The sequence below is a fragment of the Phascolarctos cinereus genome, unplaced genomic scaffold (genome assembly GCF_003287225.1).
Source record: "Phascolarctos cinereus isolate Bilbo 61053 unplaced genomic scaffold, phaCin_HiC Scaffold_4;HRSCAF=312, whole genome shotgun sequence".
NCBI lineage: Eukaryota > Metazoa > Chordata > Mammalia > Diprotodontia > Phascolarctidae > Phascolarctos > Phascolarctos cinereus.
In genome coordinates this window covers 622,475,460-622,502,471 of record NW_027555847.1, presented here as the reverse complement: position 1 = coordinate 622,502,471, position 27,012 = coordinate 622,475,460, and the positions used below count along the sequence as shown (strand labels likewise).

The 27,012-nt window shown below is 43.1% G+C and overlaps 1 protein-coding gene across 2 annotated transcripts; it reads left to right on the top strand.

The window, feature by feature from the left end:
• The first annotated feature begins 85 nt into the window (after positions 1–85).
• CUNH8orf76 (chromosome unknown C8orf76 homolog) lies at positions 86–26,918 on the top strand. Of its 2 annotated transcripts, XR_002320440.2 has the most exons (7): positions 86–293; positions 3,721–3,816; positions 4,440–4,583; positions 8,647–9,131; positions 10,303–10,435; positions 14,620–15,377; positions 15,519–26,918. XR_002320440.2 is itself a non-coding variant. In XM_020964969.2 (6 exons), exons 1-6 carry the CDS (start codon positions 168–170, stop codon positions 14,815–14,817), a joined length of 1,182 nt encoding a protein of 393 aa, XP_020820628.1. In that variant the 5' UTR covers positions 86–167; the 3' UTR covers positions 14,818–26,918. The 2 variants fall into 2 exon arrangements, 1 of the variants encoding a protein (XP_020820628.1); XM_020964969.2 differs by having other exon boundaries at positions 14,620–26,918.
• Positions 26,919–27,012: the final 94 nt, after the last annotated feature.

Sequence of the window (27,012 nt, the reverse complement as noted above, 5' to 3'; positions counted from 1 at the left end):
ACTCCCAGCATGCCGAAGGGCAGCTTCTGGGAGGAAAGCGAGCGCGACGGCTGGACTGGAGGAGCTCTGCGCATGTGCATCTCTCCTGTCCCGCCTTTCCCCCGTCCCCTGTTCTCGCCCCTCCCTTTTCCTCCCCTCCCCTCGGCCAGGCCGGCTGACCTCGGTCCATGGAGCCAGACTCTTTCTTTCCGGTGCTGGGCGGCGAGTTCGAGGACTCGGTGTTTGAAGAGTGGCCGCGGCCGCGGGAGCCCGAGCCTCTGCCGGCCTACAGCGCCAAGCGCTGCGAGCCCCAGGTGAGAGACGCGGCTCCCGCGAGCCTCTGCCCCGTCCCAGGACATCGCCCACGGGCCAGTGCGGCCAGCAACCAGCACTTAGGGAGCGCCTGCTGTATGCCTGGCGCGGGGATGGGTGGGGACGGGGTTCTGGAGAAGACGGAGATGCAGGATGTGTAAGCAGAGTGAAAGTCAAGTGATTTAAGAGTGTTCAAGAAGACCCCCTCGGAGGATGCCAGGGGTTCCACGAGGTGGAGGTGGAGTTGGAGAGGGAGCGCAAACGTGTGGGGACAGCCTGTACAAAGGCGTGGAGGCGGGAGATGAAATGCTCCACATGAAGAAGAGCAGCTAGGCTAGGAAAAGTATGTGAGAGAGTGTAATTATCATGGAAAGATGATGAGGAGCTGGATCCCAAAAGACTTTTAAATGCTAAACAGAGGAACGTATATTTTATCCTAAAGGCAGTAGAGCGCTAAGCATGATTGAAGTGCTCCGTGTATGGCAAGCACTGGCCTAAGCTGTGGGAGTTCTGCTATAGTGGGGTTTGTGCATTCGCCCAATCACCACCCTATGCAAAATTGTGCAATAAAAGCCACAAAGCTTTTGGGGTTGGGGTACAAAATCTACGACATGTAAAAGATAGAAACCTAATTTGAAAAACTGGTAGCACGGTTTTATATATGTGCTGGTTGGGAAGGTTGAAACTCTGGGCCTGAGGAGGGGGAGTGTTAGGACGAGGCCCTTATTTGCGCATACCTCCTACTGCTTCAGAAGATACATAGTAACAAAGACTTAAAGGTTTGCACCTGGAAGTGGGGGCAGGAAGGCTTGTAGCTTGTGAGTTACTGTGAAGCTGTTCGGTTTTCCGCATTCTCCGTGTTTCTTGTAGGAGAAATGGAGCAGAAGTAGACTTGAAACTTGGTTTATGTTCAGAATGTTCCCTGATATTTCAGCCAAGATGGAACAAAGTCATGTTTTCAAAATGTCATGCATGATAACAGAAATGACTGTACCAGCAAAGAATAAAGATTGTCTGCTCCCTGCTCCCAATGATCTGACGTTTTAATGGGGAAGGAAAACATAACAGAGATCTGAAAAGGGGTGGGGGGATAGGGAGAGCCACTGAAGCTTCTCGAATGAGAAGTGATTTGGTCAAAAATGAGCTTTAGAGATATCAGTTTTGCAGGGCAGCTGGGTGGCGCAGTAGATAGAGCACCGGCTCTGGATTCAGGAGGAACTGAGTTCAAATTCGGCCTCAGACACATAACACTTACTAGCTTTGTCACCCTGGGCAAGTCACTTAACCCCATTGTCTAACCAAAAAAAAAAAAAGAAAGAAAAAGAAATATCAGTTTTGTTGCTGTGTGGAGGATGGGTTGGAGAAGGAAGAAGTTGGCTACAGAAACCAGTTGGGCATTATTGCAGCAAGCTGGATGAGAACTGAGGAGTGCTTAGACCAGGCTGGTTGGTGTGTGTATAGAGACAAAGAAATGGATGTGAGAGAGATATGTTGAACAGGTAGTATAAAATTGACATGGGTCGCATGTGGCCTTGAGGCCACAGGTTCCCCACCCCTGAACCTAGTACCTGAGTGATTATAGGGAAAAAGTCAAGGATGATGCCCATGTTGCAAGCTTGGGCAGCTAGAAGAATGGTTGTGCCCCGGTGGGAAGTAGTCAGTCAATAAGCAGTTATTAAGTGTCTCTACTAAGTGCCAGGTGCTGTACTAAGTGTACAAAAAGAAGCAAAAGATGGTCCATGCCCTCAAAGAGCTCACAGTCTAACGGGGGAAACAACAAGCAGACAACTATGTGGGAAGACACTAAAATTAAGAGGAAAAGACTCGTTGTAGAGGATGGGATTTTAGTTGGGACTTGGAGGAAGCCAAAGAAGCCTGGAGACAGAGATAAGGAGGCAGAGTTTTCCAGGAATGGGGGACAGCCAGACAAAATGCCCAGAGCTGTTCCAATAATCCAGGTATAAGGTTTTGAGGGCCTGCACCAGGGTGGTGGCAGTGTCAGAGGAGAGAAGGGGGCATAGTTAAGAGATGTCGACGAGCCTCGGCAACAGATTGGATATGTGGGTGAGAGACAGGAAGGAGGCCAGGATGACTCCTAGGTTGTGATCCTAGGAGTGTGGTGGTACCCTTTGTAGGAATAGAGAAGGGAGGAGGGGGGAAGGGTTTATGGGGCAAGATAAGTAGAGCATTAGGAAGAGGACTGGATTTACAGCGTAAGGTGATAGGGCCCGTTTAAGATATTCTAGTGAGTTTGAGGGAGCTGTGGGATATTCTGGTGATGTCCAACAGAGGCAGTTGATTACTGGGGACTGCAAAGCAGGAGAGAGAAGGGGGCTTGCTATGTAGATTTGGGATTAATCTACAAAAAGATGATCTTTGAACCCATAGGAGCTGATGAGTTCACCAAAGAAGCACGTAGAGAAAAGGATGAAGAGGACTCCAGCCTTGGACTGTACCACCTGTGACGTGAAGGAGACTGAGAATGATCAGTCAGACAAGTAGGAGAAGCAGGCAGGGCAGTGTCTCAGAAAGCCAGGGAGGCTAGACTTTAGACTGTTCAGGAGGCAGGATCTGTTGGCAGTGTCAGAGGTTGCACTGACGTTCAGGAGGAGAACACAGGTTGAGCAATAAAAAGATGAGTGATGACTTTGGAAACAGCAGTGTGAGGCCAAGGGCTGGGGTTCAGACATGAGTGGGAGGTGAGGAAGTGGATCAAGGCAGACAGAGGTTAAGTGACTTGCCCAGGGTCACACAGCTGGTAAACATCTGAGGCTACATTTGAACTCAGATCTTTCTGACTCCAGGCTCAGCACTCTGTGCATCATGGTGCCGCCTAGCAGCCTCAACGTAGACAGCTGTTTATTATTATGTATCAGAGATAGCCATGTAGTAGTGGGTAGAAAGTCTTGGAGTTGTGAAGACCTGGGTTCAGGTGTGCCACACATTGGTCACGTGACTTTGGTCAACCTGCTTGGTTTCTCAGCCCTCCCCAGGGCAGCTCTCAAAGACTTTGTTTCAGTGCTTATCTGCACTGATAGAAAGCTTTCTCACTGGAAGTTCCCCATGCCAGTGTCCAATCCAATCGACAACATCCAAATCAAAGCCTTCTTGTGTTGCTCTCTTCTGCCTCCTTCCCCCACATGCCTGCCAACACTGCTCTTTCCCTCTTCATCCACTCGAAAGCCACAGGCTGTGCCTTTACTGAAAATACGATAAGCTCAAAGATTTGGTACCTGGTGAGCGTATGGTTTTGTACCCAGTTCCTTTAGCTTAATGGCTACCAATGTATTTGTACGTTTGGTTGTCTTTGACTTCAAATAAAAACATTGCCGTAATGTTTTTGTGTGAATCTTATTCTGAAGAACTCTATTCTTTTTAGTTTTATAAGTGGTTGGTTTTACTCTGTAAGGTAAAATTTTTGTTTTCTAGTGGTTTTATGAGGAAACAGAAAACAAGGATGAAGTTGAAATACTCACCATCAAGAAATTTAGGGGGGACTTGGCATACCGACAACAAGAATTTCAGGTATGTATCTCCTTGCTGGGGAAAAATCGTATGACTGTATGGAGAACAACATATTCAGGAAATTTAACAGGCTTATATGTTTAAAATGTGTGCGATTGGGATGTGCAGAAGCACATTTCACCTTTTATAAAGTGTTTTTGCCTATCGGTGTCTGTTCTTAGAATCCCAAAATTCTTTCCTTTTTGGGCATTTCTAGTGGTCTTAGTCTTCTGCAACCAATTGCACATATAATTGGTTCTTCTCATTATTGCATGACTCTCCCCCAGTGTCTGTCTCTATCTCACAAATGCAGGCTTATCGTCAGCACAGATGGATGTGTCCTAGTGGTAAGGTACAGTCAAAAGATATAGGAGCCACCTCTTCCCTATGCTAACAAGGTGTTTTTTCCAACCCTTCCAATAACCATTAGAGCTGACATCCTGTGTGTTTTAAACCTTAGACTCTAGTATCTTTTAAATTGGGGTGGGAGAAAGGCGGGGAGGGAGTGTCACATAAAAATGATATTTTCCACTTTGCTCCCTGCACCCTCCTCACCCCAGCCAAAAACCCCCGACATACAAACCAACCAACCTTTTACTAGGTTCTTTTCTGCAATGCCTTTTTTAAAAAAATTACTTCCACAGAAAGCCCTTCAGGAGTACTCCAGCTGCTTTGAACTATTGCCTCCTACCAACTTTGCCATGAGAAGAGATGTCCAAGAAGGGCAGGCTAGATGTTTAACTCACCTAGGAAGGCATATGGAAGCATTGGAGATTGCTGAGAAATTGGTGAGTACTGTGTGCAGTTGTTTTCATGTCTTTCCCAGGTCCTCCAGAATTGATGAGTTGGTTTCCTGAAAATGCCTCTTACTAGTGAAATGTGTGGGTTTGGGACTGTAGAACTTTATGTTGAAGTTTGAGCCCAGAATACCTTTGTTTTCATGTAACACTTTTTTTTTCTTAATAATGTGGAAAATCTTCAGTTCTCTGAAAACCTTCCCTTTGCAGAGCTACTTCCCTCATTAGAAGCAAACACTTCCCACTAAGCACAGCTCTCTAGCCCCTTTCCTTACGTTCCTAAGTAAAATTGTGAATGGGACAAGAAAGGCAACTCTTGACTTACGCCTAATGTTAAATAAAACTTTGTTGAATTCACACTTCTGTGTATAATTTGGGTTTTGGTTTTAAGACATTTATTTTATGTCTGATTTAATACTGCTTTTGGTGCATGATTGGGAGTCTAGAGATTAAATAAATCTAACGCGATAGAATAATACTTAATATTTTATAGATGTCCTTTTTTTTCTCCTTCACCAGCAGTTTATGAGAAAACATTGCAATGATTTTTGGACTAGGTATTATGGCTGTGACAACTTTAACAGTCCTCAGGTTAGCATGATGTTTGAAGATTTAACCATCCTATTTCTTCATTAATAAGAAATTTTAAACTATTCCCTGGTAATGGTTTTGCGTTTTGTTTATTGAGGAAGTTTTGGTAGTACCTTAGATGAAATGATTTACTTCAAAATGTGGAAAACATCTGTGTCTTGAACTTTTAAAATCTGTGTTAATTATGGGCTAAATCTTAAGTTGGAACCTAGACTGCTTTGTCCACTGAGTGATGGCCCCGTAAGCTTCGTCAGCTGCAGATAAGCAGACTGCTTTGTTTTTTCCTTTTCCTGCTTTCTAGCTACCCATTATCCTTATAATTCTTCATGGCTCTTACCAACTTTCCCCTACTATCTTCTACTCCGTACTTGCCCAGTCCAGTTTCTTCTCTTGCTTAGACTTCCCATGGCTGGCACTTGCAGCAGTCCTGGAATTTGAGAAGAGAAACAGGAGAGGGGACTATTCAGTGTCTTAAAGCAGGAAAGACTCTTATGGTTGGCTGGTATGACCTGTCATTTTGCAGATGAGGAGAGAGAATTCAAACTCAGGTCTCCTACTTCCAAATCTGAGGCTCTTCCCACTGGATCACACGGCATTGAGGCCAGCGTCAGGTTGGTCCATGGCGGGTGGCAGCCACGGTGTAGGTAGAAGACGACCCAGAATCTCTCTGATGCCCATGTCAGGAATGTCAGAGCCTTGAGGGTCCCTTCTCACCAGGCTCTGTGCTAGCTGACAGCAGGTGGATTGGAAGGAGTACAAGATAGGACAACAGATGCTGCCCACTTGTCTGTCTTTGGTCCCCTTTATCTTCAAATCTTACTTCTACTTCTTCCCAACCATATCCTTTTCTGCTGCTCTCTCTTTTTGCTTTTATCCCAGCATTCTCTTTTGCTGGGGCACTTGCTGACCTTTCCTGTTTGCTGTTTCTTGTTCATCTATTATTTTTTGCAGTGGTTGCAAGCCACTCCTTAATTCCTGGCCTTATTAACATTTTGTAGGGGCAGTTCAGTACCTTAATTGTATTAATAAAGGTTATTAGGTTTTAAAATTTTGACACTCTACCTCCTGTTTACTTTCCTTTTCCAAAATATCACTTGTTGCTTTCTAGGTAAGAGTTACAATAAACTTAAGTTTTGCTATTCAGCATATAATTAGATGTTTTTATACTGTAGACTTTGAAGAATTTTAATTAGTGGGGTGGGATAAGTAAGCTACTGTCAGGGAATGTTATACTTTCATATATATATACAAATATTTTTCCAAGAATGTGTATAGTCATTTATAGGATTACTAAGGGAGCCCTGAAGTATCCATATCATCTAGTGGAATATATAACCTTTCAGAGAGTAGTTTACCTGAAACCTATCAGAACTAGTCATAATTTATGCACACGAAAGCATAGTGTGCATGGAGGTGTGTTGAAAGGTAGTGTGCATGGAGGTGTGTTGAAAGGTAGAAAACACCATACATATGCTAGTTCTGTCTCCTTTGCTGGGTCTTCACTAACCATGGATGTAGCCCAGGGCTCTGTCCTGGGCCTTCTTCTCTTCTCCTTCTATACTGTCTCTGTTGGTGATCTCATCATTCCTTATGGGTTCAGTTAACATAGTTATGAAAATGAATCCCAGATCTTCAGCCGGATGTCTTGAAGGCCCAGTATGTCCAAAGTAGAACTCATTTCCCCCTCAAACCTTCCTCTCTTCCTAACTCCCCTGTAAGTGTTGTAGGCACCAGCTTTCCCCCCCCAGTCATCTAGGCTCACCACCTTACTGTCATTCTTGGTTCCTTAACTGTATGACAGTTTTTTATGTATCTCCTTTTCTCAACTCACTCATTGCCCATCCTCTTAGAAGCCCTCATCACCTCTCACCTGGACTGTTACAATGGCGTTATAATTGGTCTCCCTACCTCAAGATTCTTCTCCACTCCAGTCCTGCATCCCTAGCCGCTAGAGGGCAGGTATGACCTTATCATCTCCCATGTCTCCCTTTTACCTCTAGTATCCAATATAAACTTCTCTGGTATTTAAAACCCTTCACAGTCTGGTCCTTTTTGACCTTTCCAGTCTTCTTAAACTTTGCTCCCCTCTGTATGGGCTGCAGTTTGTCTACACTGACCTATTTGCTGTTTCTTGCACATAATCCCCCATCTCCCACCTCCATGCCTTTGTACTGCCTATCTGCCATCCCTCAAATGTCCTCCCTTCTCACCAGTTCCTGGCTTCCTTCAGTACTAAGTTCAGCAGGAGTCCTTTCTCAGTCCCATGTACTGCTTGCACCTTCTGAGATTGCCTTCTGTCAAATTTGGGTATATCTCATATATACGTAGTTATTTATATGTAGTCTTCCATTCCACATGCAAGTTCCCTGAGGGTAAGAACTGCATGTTCACTTTTCTTTGTATCCACATCATTGAGCTCAGTTCCTGGTACATAGTGTTGTCTGACTCATCTTGTTGGTGTCAGGGTGCTAGGTTGTAGATGTCCTGTGTATGAGGAGGACACAATTCAAATTCCAGAATAATGGGTGCTCTGGCATGGGGAGCTAGTTTAAAATGATGTCTTCTTTAGACCCCTTCAGTCTTTTACTTACCTACACAGCTTTCCTGGACCACAGACTTGCTTTTTTAATGTACATTTTGTGGGTGAGAGTATGTGAGTGAGACCTTTAAAGCCAGCTCCATTTCTGAGACCTAAGATCAGTGTAAAGGTAACTGCAGTCACATATCCATGCCTTCATGGTTTATATTTTACCCCAAGGCAGAGATGGGACTTGTTATGATATGAAGCAGTAGCCCCAACTTAGAAAGACTTTCTGCTGGCTAACTTAGGAGAGAGTGTTTTGGGGGAGGCTAAGCAGCCCTATCTCTGGCCAAGAATAATTGACCTCAATAACAGTTACTAAGGAAGGCATTTGGATTCAATTATCATGCATCGGGAAGCACTGAGAGCTTCAGGGCTATCCTGCTTAAGAAGTGTAAGCCAAGTAGAATTTGAACTAGAATATGCTCAAATCCTCAAGGAATTAACCATTTATGTTTTAATACAGCCATGTAAAGTAACCAGTGACCCAGGGCCTGAAATTAGGCCAAGTCTGCAAGAAATCGGTCTTCGATCAATAAGAATTCTTGTAGAACATTGAAAATATAAGCCACAATTGTAATCAGCGTTTATTACTGAATTTCTTCAAGCTACCAATGGTGGTTTATTGCATGGCTTCTCCTGATATTAGGACATGTGGGGAAGCTGGTGAATATTCTCTTGACTAGCATACATTTGTCTAAACTTGTAGTTCTAAAAAATGCTATAGCATGGTTGAAATATGTGTAACTTAATTTCCCATGAATTTTGACAAATACTGTTCGTTATTATGGATTGATGTTATTAAATGGAAAAATTTGCCTCAGTTTATCAAAGCTTCGAGCCTGTTCTGCAGTTTAATATTTGTAATCTTTTGGTTTTCAGGTAAATGGAGCCACTAACAGTGACCATTTAACTACTGTACTCTACCTCCAGCTCACTATTTATTCAAATCTGAAGAACATAGAGAAAACAATACTGTGCCTACAAAAACTGATTTCTTTGCATCATTTTAACCCTTGGAATTGGGCCAAGCTTGCAGAGGCTTACCTGAGCCTTGGACTAGCTCCCTCGGCCTCATTTACTTCATCTCAGAAAGAAAACAGTTTTACCTCAAGTGACCAAGAATTCAAAGCCCCCTTACCGTCGATAAAAAAAGATCCTTCTCTACATTTTTCCAAAACCTTGAATGGAGGCTCTGGGTTTTCTATGGGAACAAGTGGTACCTGTGTCCACAAAAGTGAAAACTCTGTCAGTGATGTGTGGCCTGTGGCACCAGAGACCTCCTTCCATCTGGCATTTCAGTCCTGGGCACCCGCAGTATGGGCAGGGATGCAAATGAAAGCTTGTGCCTCATTTATCAGAGCCAGGTAAGCTGAGGATGAATGAAAAGAGGCAGGATAATGGGGTCAAAGAAGAGCTTTTCTGTTCTGCATTGTAAGTGTATAACCTGTCAGTCGACACATTGTGATTTCCAGATTTTTGCTTTAGCTCTAATCAGTACAGGGCTTCAAAAGGACATTCAGTTTCGTTTTGGGAGAAAGGGGGACAGTAAAATGCCCCTCTGTTATACAGCTCACACCACCAGTGTTATTTTGATGCATAAGAATATGGATATGCTGCCTAGATAATACAACTTGTCTTGCTTTCTGAGAAATCTATAAGAATTGAGAAAAGAAAACAATGTCAAATTTATCTCATTATACAGCTGAGAGTGGCTTTGAAAAGGTAGGTAAAGGATTGTTTTTATGAGGAGGCAGTTCTTTTTAGTGTGTGCTCTTCTTTTAAGAAAATTAAATGTCCAACTCTCTTGTTGTTTGTATCCACAGTAATGGGAATAGATCACCCTTACTTAGCTCACCCTACAGAGGGGTCAGAGGATCCACCCCTTGAGAATTTAAGTCCCTGGTCTTTTTAAAACATATAAATTCAGAAGCAAAAAGATAATTAGGTACTTGTGCATTTTATGAGCAAAGAAAATTGTTGTCTAGGTTTATGTTATTATCCAAGAACATGCTTTTTTTTTTAACCTAGAAGGAGTCAGAAATATAAAACAAAAACAAAAAAACACGGTATGAAGAACTTTATAGGGAATATATATCTGCTCAGCAGATTCTACATTACCTTCACAAGGCCAAGCCTAAAACAGTCAGAGGTTTTTAGTTGATAGCGTTGGGCTCTCTCCAGTCCTGGTTTCTATATTAGAAAATAAAGACACTACTTAAATTCATAGGTATTAATCCATGCTGTTTCCAAATAGCAGTGAGCTATGGTAAGGTATTTGCCCTATTAAATAGTATCACTGATAAATGGTAGTGTTTCCAGTTTAGAGGTAGTGCATCTAAAAGGCCAGTCAGCAAAATAAAAGAGAAAAGGCAGCTGTAGGAAACATTCAGATCTAACCTATCCATCTAATCCTGTGATGATGATTCCTAAGTAATACTCAACAGCAGGATTATTCCCTGAGTGAATGTAAATGAGCTCTTTGTGATGCCCCACCTAGAACCTCTAACCAGTCTGTTGGCCCATTGTGGTTTTCAGGCTTTTGCTTCAGCTCACTCAGTCTCAGCAAACATCTTTTGCTTTAGAGAAGAACTTCAAGGTTCAGGAGGAAATTGAAGATAGGCTAAAAGGATTCGGCTTTGAAGAAGAAACTTTACTGTTGATTTCTGAGGTGAGTGTCCACCTGACATGGGGGCACCTGCTCTGCATTGTGTTGTGAAGGAGGGGTCTCCTTGGAAGAGACAGTGCAAGGGTCTTGCAATCATTTCATTTCCAGAGAGTAGCCTTCTCTTGTCAGTTTCCCTCTAGTACTCTCACCCGAACTGTCCTGCAAAGCTTGCCCTCGTGGTAGCTCCAGACAAAAGTCTGGGGAAATAGCATCAGAGGCCATTGACTGAAATACAGTTTGGGGACTCTATGTATTGCACTGACTGTCCTCACTAAAAGAGCCTCAGAGGTCAACCGGATTGACCTTGCCCCAATTCAGGGTTGTGCTTCCTTGCAGGATGGACAGATGGCAATAGGGGTTGGCTCTTTGTGCTCATAAATCAGTGCATTGTGTTTATAGACAGCTTTCCTTGTTGGAAACATTTTCCTTAGAGTGAACGGAAATCTGCCTGTCACTGTCGCCTTTCCTTTCTAGCAGTGCATTATGTCCCGTCCTCCTTGCCATTAACAGCTTACAACTAGAGTTTTTAGTACATTTCTCATATCTAGTGCTTAGCTTCTCTTTTTCCTAATGTTACAAACAATCCACCCTTCTCACTTGCACTGGAATGAGAAGTTGCTTTGAGGGGCTTGGGTCTCCCTCCCACTTCCATACCACATAACAGAATGTTTTGTATGCATGTTTTGTCTTCCTAGGATATCTGATAGATCAGATGAAGGCAGCTTTTGGTCAGTTCCCAAGTATTCTCTTTTCCAGGCTAAAGAGCCATAATTCCTTTGGTCACTCAATGAATCCAAATTTTTTAAGTGCCTGCTATGTGCCAGGTACTGTACTAAATGCTGGGGATGCAAAGAAAGTAAGAGACAGTCCCTCCTCACTAAGGGGTCACAGGCTAATGGGAGAGACAACTGGAAAACTTCTGTGTGCAAACAAGATCTAGACAGAATAAGTTGTAAGTCATCAATGGGAGAAGGCACTGACATTAAGAGGGATCAGAAAACACTCTGTGAAAGGTAGAAGAGATGAAGAGGGAGAAAATTTGGGGCATGGAGAAAAACTGGTGAAAATTGTGGAATCTAAAGATAGTGAATTGTTTGAGGAGCAGCCAGTATCCCTGGGTCCCAAAGGATTCAGGGATGAATAAGTTGTGAGAGACTGGAAAGCCAGGTAGGGAAAGGGTCAAGTTATGAAGGATTTGAACGCCAGAGGATTTTGTTTTTAGTCCTGGTGGTGATAGGGAGCTCCTGGATTTTATTGAACAGAGAGATGACATGATCAGACCTGAGCTTTAGGAAAATTAATGTGACAGCCAAGTGGAGGATGGACTAGAGTGGGAGAGGCTTGAGGCAGGGAAACCATTGAGCAGACTTAGAGTAGTCCTGGCCTGTGATGGTGGTGGCACTGGCAGAGGAGAGAGTGAGGAGCATACAAAAGATGTGGACAGGTCTTGGCGACAGATAGGACATCGGGGTGGTGAGGGAGAATGAAGAGTTGAGGGTGATGCTTAGGTGGTGTGGAAGAATGCCATTATTAGGGAAGTTTGGAAGGGAGGGCAGGATTTGGGGAAAATATGAGTTTAATTGTAGACATGTTAATGGGCAACTAGGTGGTGCAGTGGATAGAGCACTGGCCCTGGATTCAGTAGGACCTGAGTTCAAATCTGGCCTCAGACGCATAACACTTACTAGCTGTGTGACCCTGGGCGAGTCACTTAACCCCATTACCTAGCCAAAAAAAAAAAAGAGAGAGAAATCCTGCCTTCAGATACTAACTAGCTGTGTGACCTTGGGCAAATCACTTAATCTCTTGGAGCCCCAGTTTGTGCCTCTGTAAAATGGGGGTGATAGCTGCAGCAATTACCTCATAGGGCTATTGTGGGGGCAGCTAGGTGGCATAGTGGATAGAGCAGCAGCCCTGAAGTTAGGAGGACCTGAGTTCCAGTGCGGCCTCAGACCAAATGCTTGACTCTAGCTGTGTGACCCTGGGCAAGTCACTTAACCCCAGTTGCCTAAAAGAAAAAAAGGACTATTGTTCAACTCACATGAGGTAATGTATGTAGAGGATCTCCCAAACTTCAAAGCACTATTTACAAGTTGATTATTTTATTAATATTGGCGTTTTTATCATGGCAATAAGTAGACCTAGTCTCTCTTCCTTCCATATAGTCCCTGAGGATTCCTGTCCCCAAAGTTTAGCTTTCTGCCCTTCACTTTACATGTGACTTCTGACAGCTCAAGCTCTAGCACCTTCAGCTGTCATGCCTCTGTCTCTGGCATCATCTCCTGTCTCCAGCTGTCTGCTGGACATTCCCTTTTGGATGTCTCACCGTTACTTTACATGTAAGAATTTTTAAAACTGACCTCTCCAGTATGGGCTCTTGATCTGTCTTGTGTCCTCTGACAGTGCCTTGCACACAGTAGGTGATCAGTAAGTAGTGAGTGAGTGAAAGATGAGGGTGTCTTTCTCCTGGTTTCCTTGTCTCTCCTACCACCCAAGCTTGGCACTGTGGAGTCCTCTCTGATTCCTCTTGTACTCTGATCATCTGTGTCCAGTCAGTCATTGTTGAGCTTTCCTTCTTATGAAGGATTATTATGAATTCTTTTCAATGTCTGTCTTCTCCAGATAGCTACTCTCATGGCTACTCTTCGCTAATCTGCATCCTTATATCTCTTAGGTTATTATTATTGTGTGTGTGTGTGTGTGTTTGTGTATGTGTGTGTGTAGACTGAGAACATCCTCAAGCTGGGAGGGGCCTGTTAGGATCATCTAGTTCAGCTCCTTGCTTCACAGGTGAATCTTTTTCCTTAGTCGTCACAGACTTTGCTTCTTTCTGCTGAGGGTGGGTGAGGAGGAGAGAGGGGAAGACTTAGAGATGGGGGCAGAGGTTGAAGCTGTGAGGTCGTGGGCGTTTTTAGGGATTTGTGGCTGTTGGGGCATGTTTGGGGCAATGGCAGTGGATGGGAAGGTTTATTGGGGCATATGTGTAAGAGGTGAGCTGGAAGATGTGAGAGTCTGTACAAGAGAAAGTGTATCTTGTTTTCCAAACTAGATACTAAGCCTCTTGAAGGCAGAAACCATCCTGTAGTTCTGTAAAGATCCCTTACAGAGTGGTATTTCATCTCCCATTCTTTAGAAGGGGGAAAACTATTATTTAATACTGGATTTAGACATTCGCTAAAACAAAGTCACTGGTGGTCACCAGGTCAGTATGTATTTTACTTGCTTTTGCTTCAAACAGTTTAAGGCCATTTGAAGCACTTCCCTTAATGAGTTGCTTATGCAGCTGTTATTTTAAATTTTTCCTTCATTTTATAACCACTTACTGAATCTATTAGGGGATTTTTTAAGTTTTACTTGATGTTGCTTGGCTTAGTTGATTCATGGGATATGAAATGGTTTAAGATTTCTCTTTGTACCTTGTAGCAAATTTGATCACATATATTGGTCGACAGCTATGATTTTATAGTTGCTTTAAGGGTAGTTTTTTTGTTTTCCCTACCAACTACCTTTGCAAAGGCCCCGCCGAGAAGGTGGTCCAAATCCAACCCAGAGTTTTGAAGACGTGACGCAGCATCTGCGTGGACCTACATCTCTCCAGTAGGGAGCAGTAGAGCGTCCTCATTATGTTCTGCAAAGCCATTGTTCAATTTCCCTTTCCCCTCATTATGTACATTATCCCCCTGTGCCCCTCACTTCTCACTTGTATTGGGTTCAGCAGTTACTTAGAGGGGCTTCTGTCTCCCTAGCACTTGCTTATTTTGACCTCCTAACAGAACACCACCTAGACTAAATTTTAATCCCAAAAGGCAACAAGATTCTTCCTGACAATGCCTCTACCATGGTTTGACTAGGTGTGAGAAGGACCTTGAATGGTATTTCTACCAGCAGAATGTGCTTGATACAAAAAGGTTAGTTCTCTCTGTGAGAACTGAATCCCAATACTGGTCTGGTCCATTTTAATGGCACTTTCCCAAGGTGAGGTGAGATTGAGATGTAAACAAGAACATTGTGGAACTAAAAAGGGACCTGTCTATCAGCACAAAAGCATGAACCTCACTGGTTGGAAATGCCCCCATTTCTGTTCTCATTTGGAAGTATTTAATTCAGTAGTTCACATTCTCTTCTCTCCTATATATGTCTGCTGCCTATTTTATTGGGAATGTGTGTGGTTTTTTTTTCTGCTGCAGGTTATGAGAGAAGATCTCATTCCAGAAAAAATAAAAGATGAAGTTCATGCAGAGGTGAAATGTGTAGGCTCTGAAGCCTTGACTGCCCTGGTAATCGCATCTTCCAAAGAATTTGAAGACAAATGGTTCAGAAAGATCAAAGACCATTTATGTCCCTTTGAAAATCTGTTTCACACAGAGATACGCATCTCGCCTTAGCAGCCCATTAAAACAAAACACACCAAAAAATCTTGTTATGGGTTATCTTTTTTTATTTCATCTGGAGCTGTGGTACAAAATGAAAGAGAGCAAATTAAATTGATTTTTTATCTTTTTTTGTAAAGTAGCTCTCCCCATTTCCCAATCCCTAAGATTATTTCCATTGTATTTCTTGTCCTTTTTTTGTTTGCTTTAGAACTTTTAGTATATTTACTTCTGTTAAGTATTGAATTTTAAGCCCTTCCTTGAAAACCTTGAGAAAATTCATGTTATTCAGCACCAGTGTGTTAACTGACAGTGCCGAGTACTGCCCAAGTCTGGCAGGCTAATGACAAGGCATTCCTTAATTTCTTCTACTGCAAATGTCCCTGCTTGTTTTTGTGAACCATCTTTAATCTTCATTACTGTACTCAAAAAAGACCTTTGGATGGCAGGCTCTTTCAAAACTGTTCTTGTGCCCTCGCCAGCAGTTTGGTGGTCTGCATTGCTTAAGATCCTGGAGTTCAGCAAACCAAGAAACATTGAGTGGGAGAAACTGAAACACGACATTGAAAACCTTTGTAAGGACATTATCATTTTTATGATTCTTTTAGCCACACAAGACCAGAGCACTTTTTATGGCAGAATCGTGTTAGACAAAAAAAGCCTTATAAATCATGAGAAGCAGACAAAATACCTTTCTGCATTGCTTCTATTTCTAGGCAGTTGAAGATTAACAGGGCAGATCAGAGGGAAATCCAAGTTTGTCTTCATCCTTCCCTCCTTGGTTTGGACACTTCTGCTGTGCTTCAGGCTTCCAGTATGCTGTTCCCCATCAAAGCAGGGAAGGTATAGTTGGCATCAAGACTTGTTCATTAACTGATCGCTCCTTCGTGTGAATGAGGTTTTGGTTTTTTTGTTTTACATTTTAAGCCTCATCTCTAATAATTGATTTGTCTTATTAAATTTCAGCCTGGTTAATAAGAGATATTTTCAGGGCAAGGGGAGGTTTTCTAAAATCCCTTTAGACTCTACTTTTAAAGCTGCTCCTGAAAATAAACCTGATTTGATCCTTTTAGGACAGGAGGTCCTGACTTCTGGGTATGAGAACTCTTAAAATATTTTGATAACTATTTCAGTATAATTGTTTTTCTTTGCAGTCATGTATTTTATTTTATGCATTTAGAAACATTTCTGAGAAGGGGTCCATAGGCTTCACCAGACTGTCAAAAGGGTCCATGAAATAAAAAAAGGTTAAGAAGCTCTGTTTTAGAGTGACTAAGGATGATCTCTTTGTTTCTAGAGGAGGAGTGGGTAGGGCTAGGATGAAGGGGAAGAAGAAGGATTGGTCGGGGACAGCTGCTAGAAATATATTCCTGGGAAATTCTGGGGCTTGAAGAACCATAACTAGAGCCCACCCTGCTCTCCCACAGGTAAGGCTTTCTCCTTGTAAGGCCTCTTTCTATTCTCCCAATTGTACCAGCATCTGGAGTCTAAGGATAAGAAGCTTCTATTTTCTAGCATATTTGATGCTATTTTTGTTTTTAATAATATTTTCCATACCCCTACTTGAAAGCCTGGATCACATTCCAATGTCTTTATTGTTTTTACTTCTGATAATGAAGTTTCTGAAAACAGTATCATAGAAACATAGCCTTTGTGATAAAGTATTACTCTACTTTCTTAACCCATAATTGGTGGAATCTTATGGTGTCATAATATTCATATATATCCTTTTGTCTATCCTACTATTTGACATTATCACTGGGTAACTGGCCAAATAAATGTGTGTGAGCCTTATGTACTTTGTGACAGCTGCATCCAGAGGCCAGGGAGAAAGATGATAGAAAAAAGTAGATGTTGCCCAGGGTGGGAAAGAGTAGAAAGAAAGCACATGAGAGTAGAATCATGCCATGGTGGACTAGGGGAAATTGGTAGAACTTGAGGATAAAGAGCTGAATTTTAAATACCATTCCTGTGTGGTGATGAGGAAATCTTATAGAGGGCTTGAGTGTTGGGAGAAGAGAAACAAATTAAGTGGTTCCCACCCAGATGCTACCAAGGCTGTGAGTGCTTCAGAGAAATTCTGCCTTCTGTTTCATCCAAGTCAATAAAAATGGTGAACAGATTAGGAGTGAACATCAACGTTGAGGCCCTCTGCTAAAGGCCACTCTCCAGGCAACCTCAGTCCCTTTATCAGGGCTCTTTTGATGTTTTTGTTCAGTTGCTTCTGAATTCATCTGACAAAATCATTTCTGTCAGATCTCCATCTTCTCGGTATAGTATGAGAAGTCGTCAGATGCCTTGCCAAAATACGCGTGTGTTGTCTATGGCATTTTCCTTGTACCAGTTCTAGTAATTCTGACAAAAATGTCAGATAAGCTTAATCTAGCATGTTTTATACACAGTGAGCCCATTCTAGCTCCTAATGACTACCACTACTTCCCTTGTTAAGTATTCTTAAACCACCTTTTCCCAATCTCTTCCATAATTCTAGAGAGATGGATTCATAATGAAAGTGATAATTAAATTTAGCCTTGGAGGAGCAGTGGGATTTCAACAGGCAACTGTATTCAGACAGAAGGGCTATTCCAAGTGAATGATGTATTCTAGAGTAGTATTCTGGGAATGTCAGATAGTCTTGTTTGACTAGGAAGGAGTGGCATGATAAAAGACTAGAAAGGTAGATGGAGCCTTCCTCATGGAGGGCCTTGAATGATGTCAGACTAAAGAGTTTGGACCAATTTATGCAAACAAACAAAAGTTAAGAATCAAGTGAACAAGCATTTATTAAGTGCCTTCCAAGTGCCAATCACTGTGCTAAGCACTGGGGATTAAAAGTAAGGCAAAAATAGGCCCTACCCTCAAAGAGTTCACAACTAGGGCAGGCAGCCATGTGCAATCAGGATATGTATACACAGGATAAACTGGAGAAAATCTCAAGGGAGAAGGCACTGATATTAAGGAGGACTGGGAAAGACTTCTTGAAGAAGGTGAGATTTTAGATGAAAGTTGAACAAAGCCCAAGATGAGGAAGGAGAGCCTACTAGGCATAGAGGCCAGCCGGTGAAATCAGAGTCAGGGTGGGATAAGGAGCTGAGAGTCATTGGAATAAGGTGTAAGGAGACGAAGGATGGGTAAGGGGTCAGGTTAGGAAGAACTTCAAAAACCAAACAGATGATTTTATGTTTGATCTTGAAGGTAGTAGGGAGTCATTGGAGATTATTTGGATAGAGGGGTGACATAGTCAGACCTATGCTTGAGGAAAATCACTGACAACTAAGTGGACTGGAGTGGGGAGAGACTTGAGGCAGGGAAACCAGCAAGCTGCCTGTTGCTATATTCTAGGCCTGAGATGATGAGGGCCTGTACCAGGGTGGTGACAGTGTCAGAGAGAAGGGAGCATATTCAGGAGCTATTACTAAGGTACAATTGACAAGACTGGGCAACGATTGGATGATGGGAGTGAGAGCAAGGTGCTGGGAATGATACCTAGGTTAGGAGCCTGGGCTACTGGGAGGATGAGTGGTGCCCTCAACAGCCATGAGGTAGTTTGGAAGAGTTTTGAGGGAGAGAGAATGAGTTCCACTTTGGGCATGTTGAGTTTAGGTTGTCTGTGAGACACCCATTTTGAGATGGCCAGTAGACAGCTGGAGATGAGAGCTGAAGGTCAGGACCAGAAAAATAGATCTGAGATTTATCTTCTTAGAGATCTGATTGGACATGGGGCAGGGGATAAAGATCATAGCATTATAGATTTAGAGTTGGAAGGGACCTTAGAGGTCATTTCGTCTAACCCTCGCCCTCATATTCCAAATGAAGCAACTCCAGCCAAGAGCAGTAGGTGACTTGACTGAGGTCACACAGGTAATAAGTAGCTGAGTCGGAATCAAATTAGGTTCTCTAAAATCTAGTAATCTCTCTGCTATGTCAGGTAAGAATCCAGGATGATGATGAAGTTTGAAGCATTGGGAGAAGAGATAGACCTGTTTAGTTGGAGGTATTGTAACAGGGCCTGAATCTAGGCCAGCTTGAATTTGCAACCTTATTTGTAGTCCTGAGAACTTTGGCAGTGGTAGGCATACTTGCCAACAGACAAGAAACCGTCTCCCTTTAGTTTCTACCCATTCCTCAGTTCAACACCATTTATGGTAGTCAGGGACCTTCTCTAAAGGACCCAGCCGTATTTCTGGACCTTCAACCAATCAATAAAATATGATGTTAGTAATAAATATTAAATACCTACTATGAACAAGATGCTTCCCCTTCTGGATTCCACCTGTGATCTAAGGAGTAATGGAATCTTCAGAACCAATTAAAGACCTGCAAGCCCAGGTCTTGTGGGTTGGGAGGAAAATACTATTATGTATGAACAACCAGACTTTTTTTTTTCCCTCTTCTGTAGACAGTAGTGCTCCAATGGAATGACTCATCAGTATATGGCAGAGTGAGCTTGAGAGGGTACCAGGGGATTTCAGGCTGCATACTACATTTATCTATATTGCCTTCAGAGCCCTGCACTCAGTATGCTAGGCCACCATCTTATTTCCTCAGCCAGTAGCTTGAAACCATTTATAAGGCAATAGGCTCAGACTCTTATTTGAATACCAAAGGCTAAGTATATCAATACTTTCTTCCAGCGTTCATTCAGAGCACCTGAATAAACCTGAGGTGAACTTTTACTCAGGGAAGTTCTGTTCTGAGAAAGAGAACTGTAAGACCAAAAGGAATGTTAACTCATGTAGCCTTTCTCCTATCCCCGAGAAGAGCTGTGTTAAGCTGTCTCAAGCAGAAGAGAACTGGTCATCTTTTTAAAGACTTCCGAAAAGGGTTATTTCCAAACCTCGATAACCTGTATTAGTATTCAGTAGTCCTCATTATTTGAAAATCCTTATATCTAAATTAAAACTCATATGATAGAGTTTAAATATTTTTCTGTTCTGTAGTTGAAGAAGAACTAGTCCTGTTCTTCTCGTGGAAGGACTATTGTTATGGAATCTTTTTTTCATAGCCTTCACTTTTTCAGGCAAATAGTCCCTATTTTTTCTTCAGACAAGGTCTAAATCATGTGTCAGAGGCTCGCTTCCTGACCCGAAGGGCCTATGTAAACTTTGGGGAACCTCTCAGTGCTCCCTACCTAGATGATCCGGGGACTTCACTATCCAGCTCCCCTCTGAAGTAGAGTTGCTGACTTCCTTTCCAAGTACATGGATTCATAAGGCTCCAAATAGTAACAACTTTAGAGGTTAATAGAAACCATCGTCCTCTTGTGAGAGCCCATAGAAAATACCAATACTCACCAATGAGCAGCCCTCCCCCCAGAAGCCTGCAGTCTCACAGTTCTGTTCTGGCTCAGGTTGTTTAGTCACTGTGCCCCTGGCTGCTTTTGGAGACATTGCTGTTGGCTGATCCTCATTGAAGTTCAACTTAGTACAGCTCTGCTCAGTATCCAAAAGGTCCTTCATGCTCCCTTCCTTTTCCTTCTCCTGCCTGTTCACATTCTGAAGCTCTCTCGAGGCGATGGCACTTGCTTCCTTTCCCAGGGAACACATTCTCCAACGTTGCCCATTGGAAAGCACTCCTGAGTCTCAGTCTTGGCAGTGGGTTTACAGCTTAGCTGTAGCCCCAGACGAGGGGCTCTCTTTTTCTGAAGCATTCATGTTGATGTGGTTTTCTAGCCCCCTGAGTTCACACACAGGAGTTAAACTACCTTCTTCAAAGCAGATGGCTCTCCTTAATTCCATGTTGGCCCCTAGTATCTATGGTGGCATGTGCCCTTTCTCCCTCAGTGGTGGGGTGTTGTGGCTCTTGAATATTCATCAGTCTACATTGTTCTAGAGGCTCTGGGGAGAGAAAACCCCAAGTTGTCTCTCAGCCCACTGAAATTTTCTCCGGGCAATATTTGTTCCATTTACTCAGGACTGCTTCCTAAAACATTCCGTAGTGGGAGGGCAGCCACCCAGCAATAGGTCTTCTTTTCCAGCCCTTTTAGAATCATAGGCTTAGAAGGGAGCCACTTCGATGCCACCTGAAGCATAACTACCCTCTCTAATATCTCTGACAAGCAGTTATCCAAGCTCACTCGCTGAAGACCTCTAGTTGTACCAGTCTTTCTGCTGCCTGCCTAAGATGCCCAGTAATGTTTGGACAAGCCACCATTGTTAGGGGGTTCTCTATTTGAACCCAAATTTGCTTCCTTGCAACTTCTACCCACTGGTCCTACTTCTGTTATCTGGAGGCAAGCAGGATTAAGTCTAGTCTCTTTTCTAGAAGGAAAGCTCAGATGGACTCTTTAAAGTCTTTGCTTAAATAGCCACCATTCTTTTCAATGACTGTTGTATGATGTGGTTTCAGTACCTCACCCTCCCTCTTTTAGTTGTTCCCTTTTCAATGGAAGCCTCAAAGCGCAGGGCCCAGAACTGGGGGGTGGTCTGCCCAGGGCAGAGTCTGAGAGGTCACCTTTTTAACTGCTCTACAACAGCCTACTGGGTACTTACATGCTCACAGCAGCCGCTATAAATAGAAGCTCTAGCAGGGAGAGGCATCTTCAGTTTGGTCCAGGTGCTCTTATAAGTGTATTTGATGATGTGGCTGTCACAGTGCCCTCATAACTCACCCTTCTGCACTTTTCCAAGTCATTCATATAATTCAGATACATAAGCAGCTATCTGCTGTTCCCATTCCGTTCCTGCAGCCCTCTGAACCCTCTCCACACTTTTCCATTTATATCCTTAGTTATGGAAAGGCAGGGATTGAATGAAGGAAAGGATTAAGTTATGGATTATTCCTACATGTTGTGCTCCCAGTGAGGTGTCCCCCTTCCTGTATTTCTCTATTTGCCTTCCTGTTCAACAGTGCTGTACTCCTTGGCCCTCTTAGGAAGAAATACGTTGACATTTAATAGAAAAGTGGCAAGAATAAAGCCTTTGAGTCTCTTCTACTTTACAAATCTCATTCTGGAGGAACAGCCATCAGAAATGTACTCTGTTGGCATTCTGCCAACCTAGAAGACTTAGGAGGTTTTTCAGCAGAGATACAAGATAGATGTCTAATGCCTCAGTTACACTGGGAAAAAAGTATAGGGCTTTCAGAGGGCTTGTTCAGAATGCAGTCAGCAAGCAGTTTATTTCCTCGAGGTGTGGAGCGCTGGCCATCCAGTTTGGTGGCGCCTGCAGCATTACCCCAAACCTCTCTTTTTGGAGGTGTGTCCGGCCTTGTGGTAAGCTCTCTCTGCTGTAGGTACTATCATCACCATCCTACTGCCTGTTGCTGGAAACATCACTGCCTTTTTCTGAAATCTATGCCCAGGAAGCGTGTGTTCCGTGACAATGCCTACTGCCTCTCTGCCTGCCACCTCAGAGATGAGAAATCAATTGAATGTGCTAGAGCAACATGGTGCCCCTCCCTGTCAAATCCAGCGCTCAGCTATGTCACTGAGCAGCCTCCGTCATCAGGCTGCTCCATCTGGAGCGTCCTGGTATCCTTTTCCTGCCCCCAATTTGGAGGTTTTGCTTGCTGCCTTTGTATTCATCTCGTTGCCCCTACTCCAGTGTTTTGGTCCTCAGGTGTCTCCTTAAGCTGAGCCTTCTCTTATATAAATAAAAATGTGCAAGAATAATGGCTTGCTGCTTTTTAAGCATTCACATAAGGCCACCTCCTGTTTTGAAGCCCTTAAATCCCCAAACTTACTCCAGTATGTCAGGACAGACATTGATACCATAAGCAAAGTAAATTTCACAAAGGAGCAGATTAGTGGCTCTCTTTTTGGAATTACCAATGTCCCTTAGATGAGGAGCAGTTCAACTACAAATCCAGGGAGGAAAGATGAGGCTTCCAGGCCCATGTCACAGACCTCAGAGTCTGAATTGAGACTCTGACTTTCCTCTTCCGTTCTTCTACGTAATGTACTTTACAAATTGGCTTATACCTATTTCTGATTTACATAGAATTTCAGAGTTGGAAAGGTCCTCACATGCCATCTAGCCCAATCCATGCACCTAAAGAATCCTTTCTACAATACATTTGACAAGCAAACATTCAACCTTTGCTTGAAGACTTTGATTAAGGGGAACCCACTACCTCCCAAAGAAGTTCATTCCACTTTTAAATTGCAACAGCAAATAGCAGAGAGCCATTTTTCATGGCCAGGGTGTGACCCTGACGGGTAGACTGGGGACCCAAAATATTTGAATTGCGTACTTTTCAGAGAATGAGTCCCTGGACTCTTCCTTTGACCCTCTTTAAGGGTTGCTAAAATAATTTCCCTTTTTGGTTCAGTAATGACCAGTCAAATGTACCATACAACTGTGGAATAAAATTGCTGACACTATTCACCAAGAAGGTGATTTCAGTCCTGGGAAATTCCAAGGGTTCGTGCAAAACCACTCACAAAACAGGGAAATCTGTGGTGGCTCTGCTCCTCCATCTTTATCATGAGGGAGTGGAGTCTATTCAATTCCTTGGTGGCTGTTTAGAAGTCTCCATCAAATTTGGTTTCAATTGGAGGAGGGAGACGGTGGACACCAAGTAGTAATGGCTTTCATGTTGGTCTAGGGTCTTCCCTTCCCCACCCCCTCCTGGTTGACCACAGGATTCTCTACTGTACTCTTTGAATACTATGAAAACATATTGCATGGATTTATAATATCAATGCAGGATGAAAGGAAACAAGGTCCAACAAAACTCTGTAAATCTAGAGTTCCTCTTCAACCACGGAGGCAAATGTAACAGTCACTTTAACTCAAGCGAGTGGTGAAGGATATTACTGACCAAAGATGAGGTCCAAGTATGCGTGAGGGATACCCTCCTTATGATCATGAAGGCTGATTACAAACCCCTTTATGAACACATCTCTGATAGCGCAGATGCCTGGGAAAGGGATGCAAAGGCTAGATTAAGAAGTGTGCCAAAGAACTGTTCTTACAGGTAGCTAAATATTCTAATTATTTTTTTCCATTCCCCCTGCCATGCCATCACACTCCAAGACTCACGCTCAACATGAATTCATTCCCTGGCCTGTTTTATTATAATTTTAAAATTTAATTCCATCCTGTTGACAGTGAGGGCGTGCACACCCAGTTGTCTCCAGCTATAGTCAGCTTATTGATGGGAAGATTTGTTAATCCAAGGTTCCTGGCTGGGCTTTGAGGCCTTGCCTGTCTTACGACATGCTGCCTCTTCCAGGGAAACCTCCCTCCTTCCTCCTGAATTTTCTCTTCCATTCTGGAAGCACAATCATCCAAGACTCTATAAGTCCCCAGCATCACCCTTCTTATTACATTAGAAATAGAAAACCAGTTAGATACACCCAAGGGAGACCCTCCTGTTCCCTAGAAAACCCGAGCACCTTGGTGATCCCTTCTATGCCTTGGTTTACAGATGCTGGCTGCTGGGGGTGTTAGTTATGGCTCCAATGCAGAACTACTGAAATTATCTAATACATGTATTTCTCTTGTGGTACCTGTCTCCATGTTTCTGCATCTAAATTATCACCATTAGCCAAACCTTCCTTTGTGTGAGTTAAAACATCCCATAATAAAGACTTAATGCCTTAAGCATTCATTCATTCATTGGTTAGTCTGATGAAAAAAAAGTCATGAAACCTTTTAATTCTGATAACCATTTCAGTGACCTTGGATAGACTCCCAAAGATTTCTTTCTTTCCAGATTAAGAAAGGACCTATGGGGAATTTTCTCCCCACTTCTCTTCAGGACCTTGGCCGTGGTTTATTACAAAGTCTCCTTAAACATGTCTTGTAGACAGAAAAAGTTTGTATTGGTGCTTAAATCTGTGTGTCTGAAATATTTAGTTTCTCCTTGCAGTTTTTCTGACACATGCTCTTCAGAAAGAAGCTGTGAAAGCGAGTGACAGCTTCTCTATGTCAAACAGCTCCAAGGATCAAGGGAAAATGGAGAGAGCCTCTGTATGTGACTCATCTCTGCTATACATGTGACAGTCCTGCCACTGTGAAGAAGCGCATTGAGAATAAGGAAGCTGTGTATGGGCTTGGTAACATAAGACTTTCTGTTGTCCATCAGTAACTGCCACAGGATTAGGGAACTAGGTTTGTGTGGTCCTCAGGAATTCAGCCCTGCTAATTAGTTTGTGGGTTGCCTGGAGGTGAAGCCCAAGTCAATAGCAGATGAATAATAGGTTTTCATGGGAAAAAATAGTCTGGGACCAGTGCAAGTTTGGGTATAAAGGAGGTGCAGGGCAGGCAGTAAGAGAGGGACTAAACTCAGTAAAGTTAATTGTATTGAATATCTATTAAAAAAAGTTATACTGATGCGTTTTGTTTGTTATACCCCAGTGATTTCCTGCTATACCTCCAGCCTACCACTGAACCCTCCCTTTAAATGAAGGAAAACTGTTAAGGAGTCCTGACAGACAGAATAACCACTTCTGAAGGCATGGTAACACTCTGAGTCTCTCTCCTGAGGCACGGAGGGAAGTGTGTTCTCCAAGACCTCAGTTGATCATTTCAGTTAATCTTGAGTTTGTCTTTTGGTCTTGTTTTCATTTGTATTACAGTCATTATGTATATTGTTTTTCTGGCTCTGCTTACTTTACTCTGCATCAGTTCATATAAGTCTTCCCTTGTTTTTATGAGATCCTTATATTTGTCCATTTTTGTAAAACAATAATATTCCATTATATTAAAATACCACAGTTTGTACAATCATTATCCCAGCTCATGGGCATTTCCCCCCACCTCAGCCTTTCTTTGCTTTCTCTCTGTCTCTGTCTCTGTCTCTCTCTCTCTCTCTCTCTCTCTCTCTCTCTCTCTCTCTCTCACACACACACACACACACACACACACACACACACACACAGTGTTGCTATGAATATTTTGATGTATGTCAGATCTTTCCTTCTTGTCTTTGACCACCTTAAGACACATGCCCAGGAGTAAGCTTGATGGATCAAATTTGGTGACTTTTAAGGGTCTCTTTTTCTAATCATCACGCCCAGTGTGGGCTTCACTGATTTCCTTTCTGTGTTGTCAGAGAGAGTGGAGCCAGCACCCATTAAGATGATATTTGTGGAATCCAACATCCACCTTTCACTCTATCAGCTCTGATGGGGAAAACATCCATATTTGAGTGACCCAACAGCATTTGAATCACTGTTATCGTTAGAAAAGAGAAGAAGAAAGTGCAGGACAAAAGCGAGGGCATTCATCAGCCTTTCCTGAAATGGAGGCAGGAACGTTGTGTAAATATTGCTAGAAGTTGCAGCTCAAGAGAACCATACCCCTGGGGAAGGTGTCTCTAATTAAAGGCACCAAGGCACCAAGTGCTTTCGGTCTCTGAGTGCTGGGATCTGTTTGTCAGCTGCTGGCTGAGAGCAAACTGGCCAAAAGCAGTTGCTTCTGAGCATCCAAAAGTGACATTTCCACATGCTTAGTTCATCATCCATTGCTGGAGGATGTGGATAGATGCTCACTTTTATGTACTTCCAGTGGTTCACGTGTAGAGACATTTCCCTCCCCCCTTCCCACGGATCTCATTACAGCATAGTTTATACAGGAATCATGGTAGCATAATAGGTTCCCCTGACACCTTAGCTCCCCAGTAACTACTGCAGCCCCTAGTAAACCCCTGCAAAGCTGATACACCTTTTAACCCAAATCAGCCCCTGACCCCTTGGTAGACCTTTGTCTAGACCACATACTCTTTGCCAGGGTTAATACCTGAAATTTTCCAAGAATTGCAGGAGAGGAGAGCTTAAGGATTCAGTTTCTGGGACCTTGAGCCCTAAATTATCTCACCTATAACCTAGTTTCTCAAAGGTACTCCAGCCTCATGCTCTTGAATTATATTTTTTGACAGCAATAGGTTGGCCACTTCAGATCTCCCAGAATCCTGCATGCTGCTTTGAATTTCCTGGCATGGGCGTTTTTCTTCCTGAATGTTCCAGATTGGACAATCATAGGGAAGCTAGGGGCAGGAGAACAATTCTACCATTATCAAGTGGCATATCGCCTCCCATCCACAAAATAAAACCTCCCAGGAAACATAAGCCCTGGGAGGCCAGAAGTGGTTTTCACTGTTTTCGTCTTTGCAACCTCAGTGGTAAGTTCAGGATCTGGGGGTTTTCAATAAATGTTTGCTGAATCAAATTGAGGCCTGCAATATGCTTAGTACATCTGAGTTGGGACTTTCAAGTGATATCAGGAACCATGGGCCAAGGCATGGTAAGGGGGTTGGAGGTGA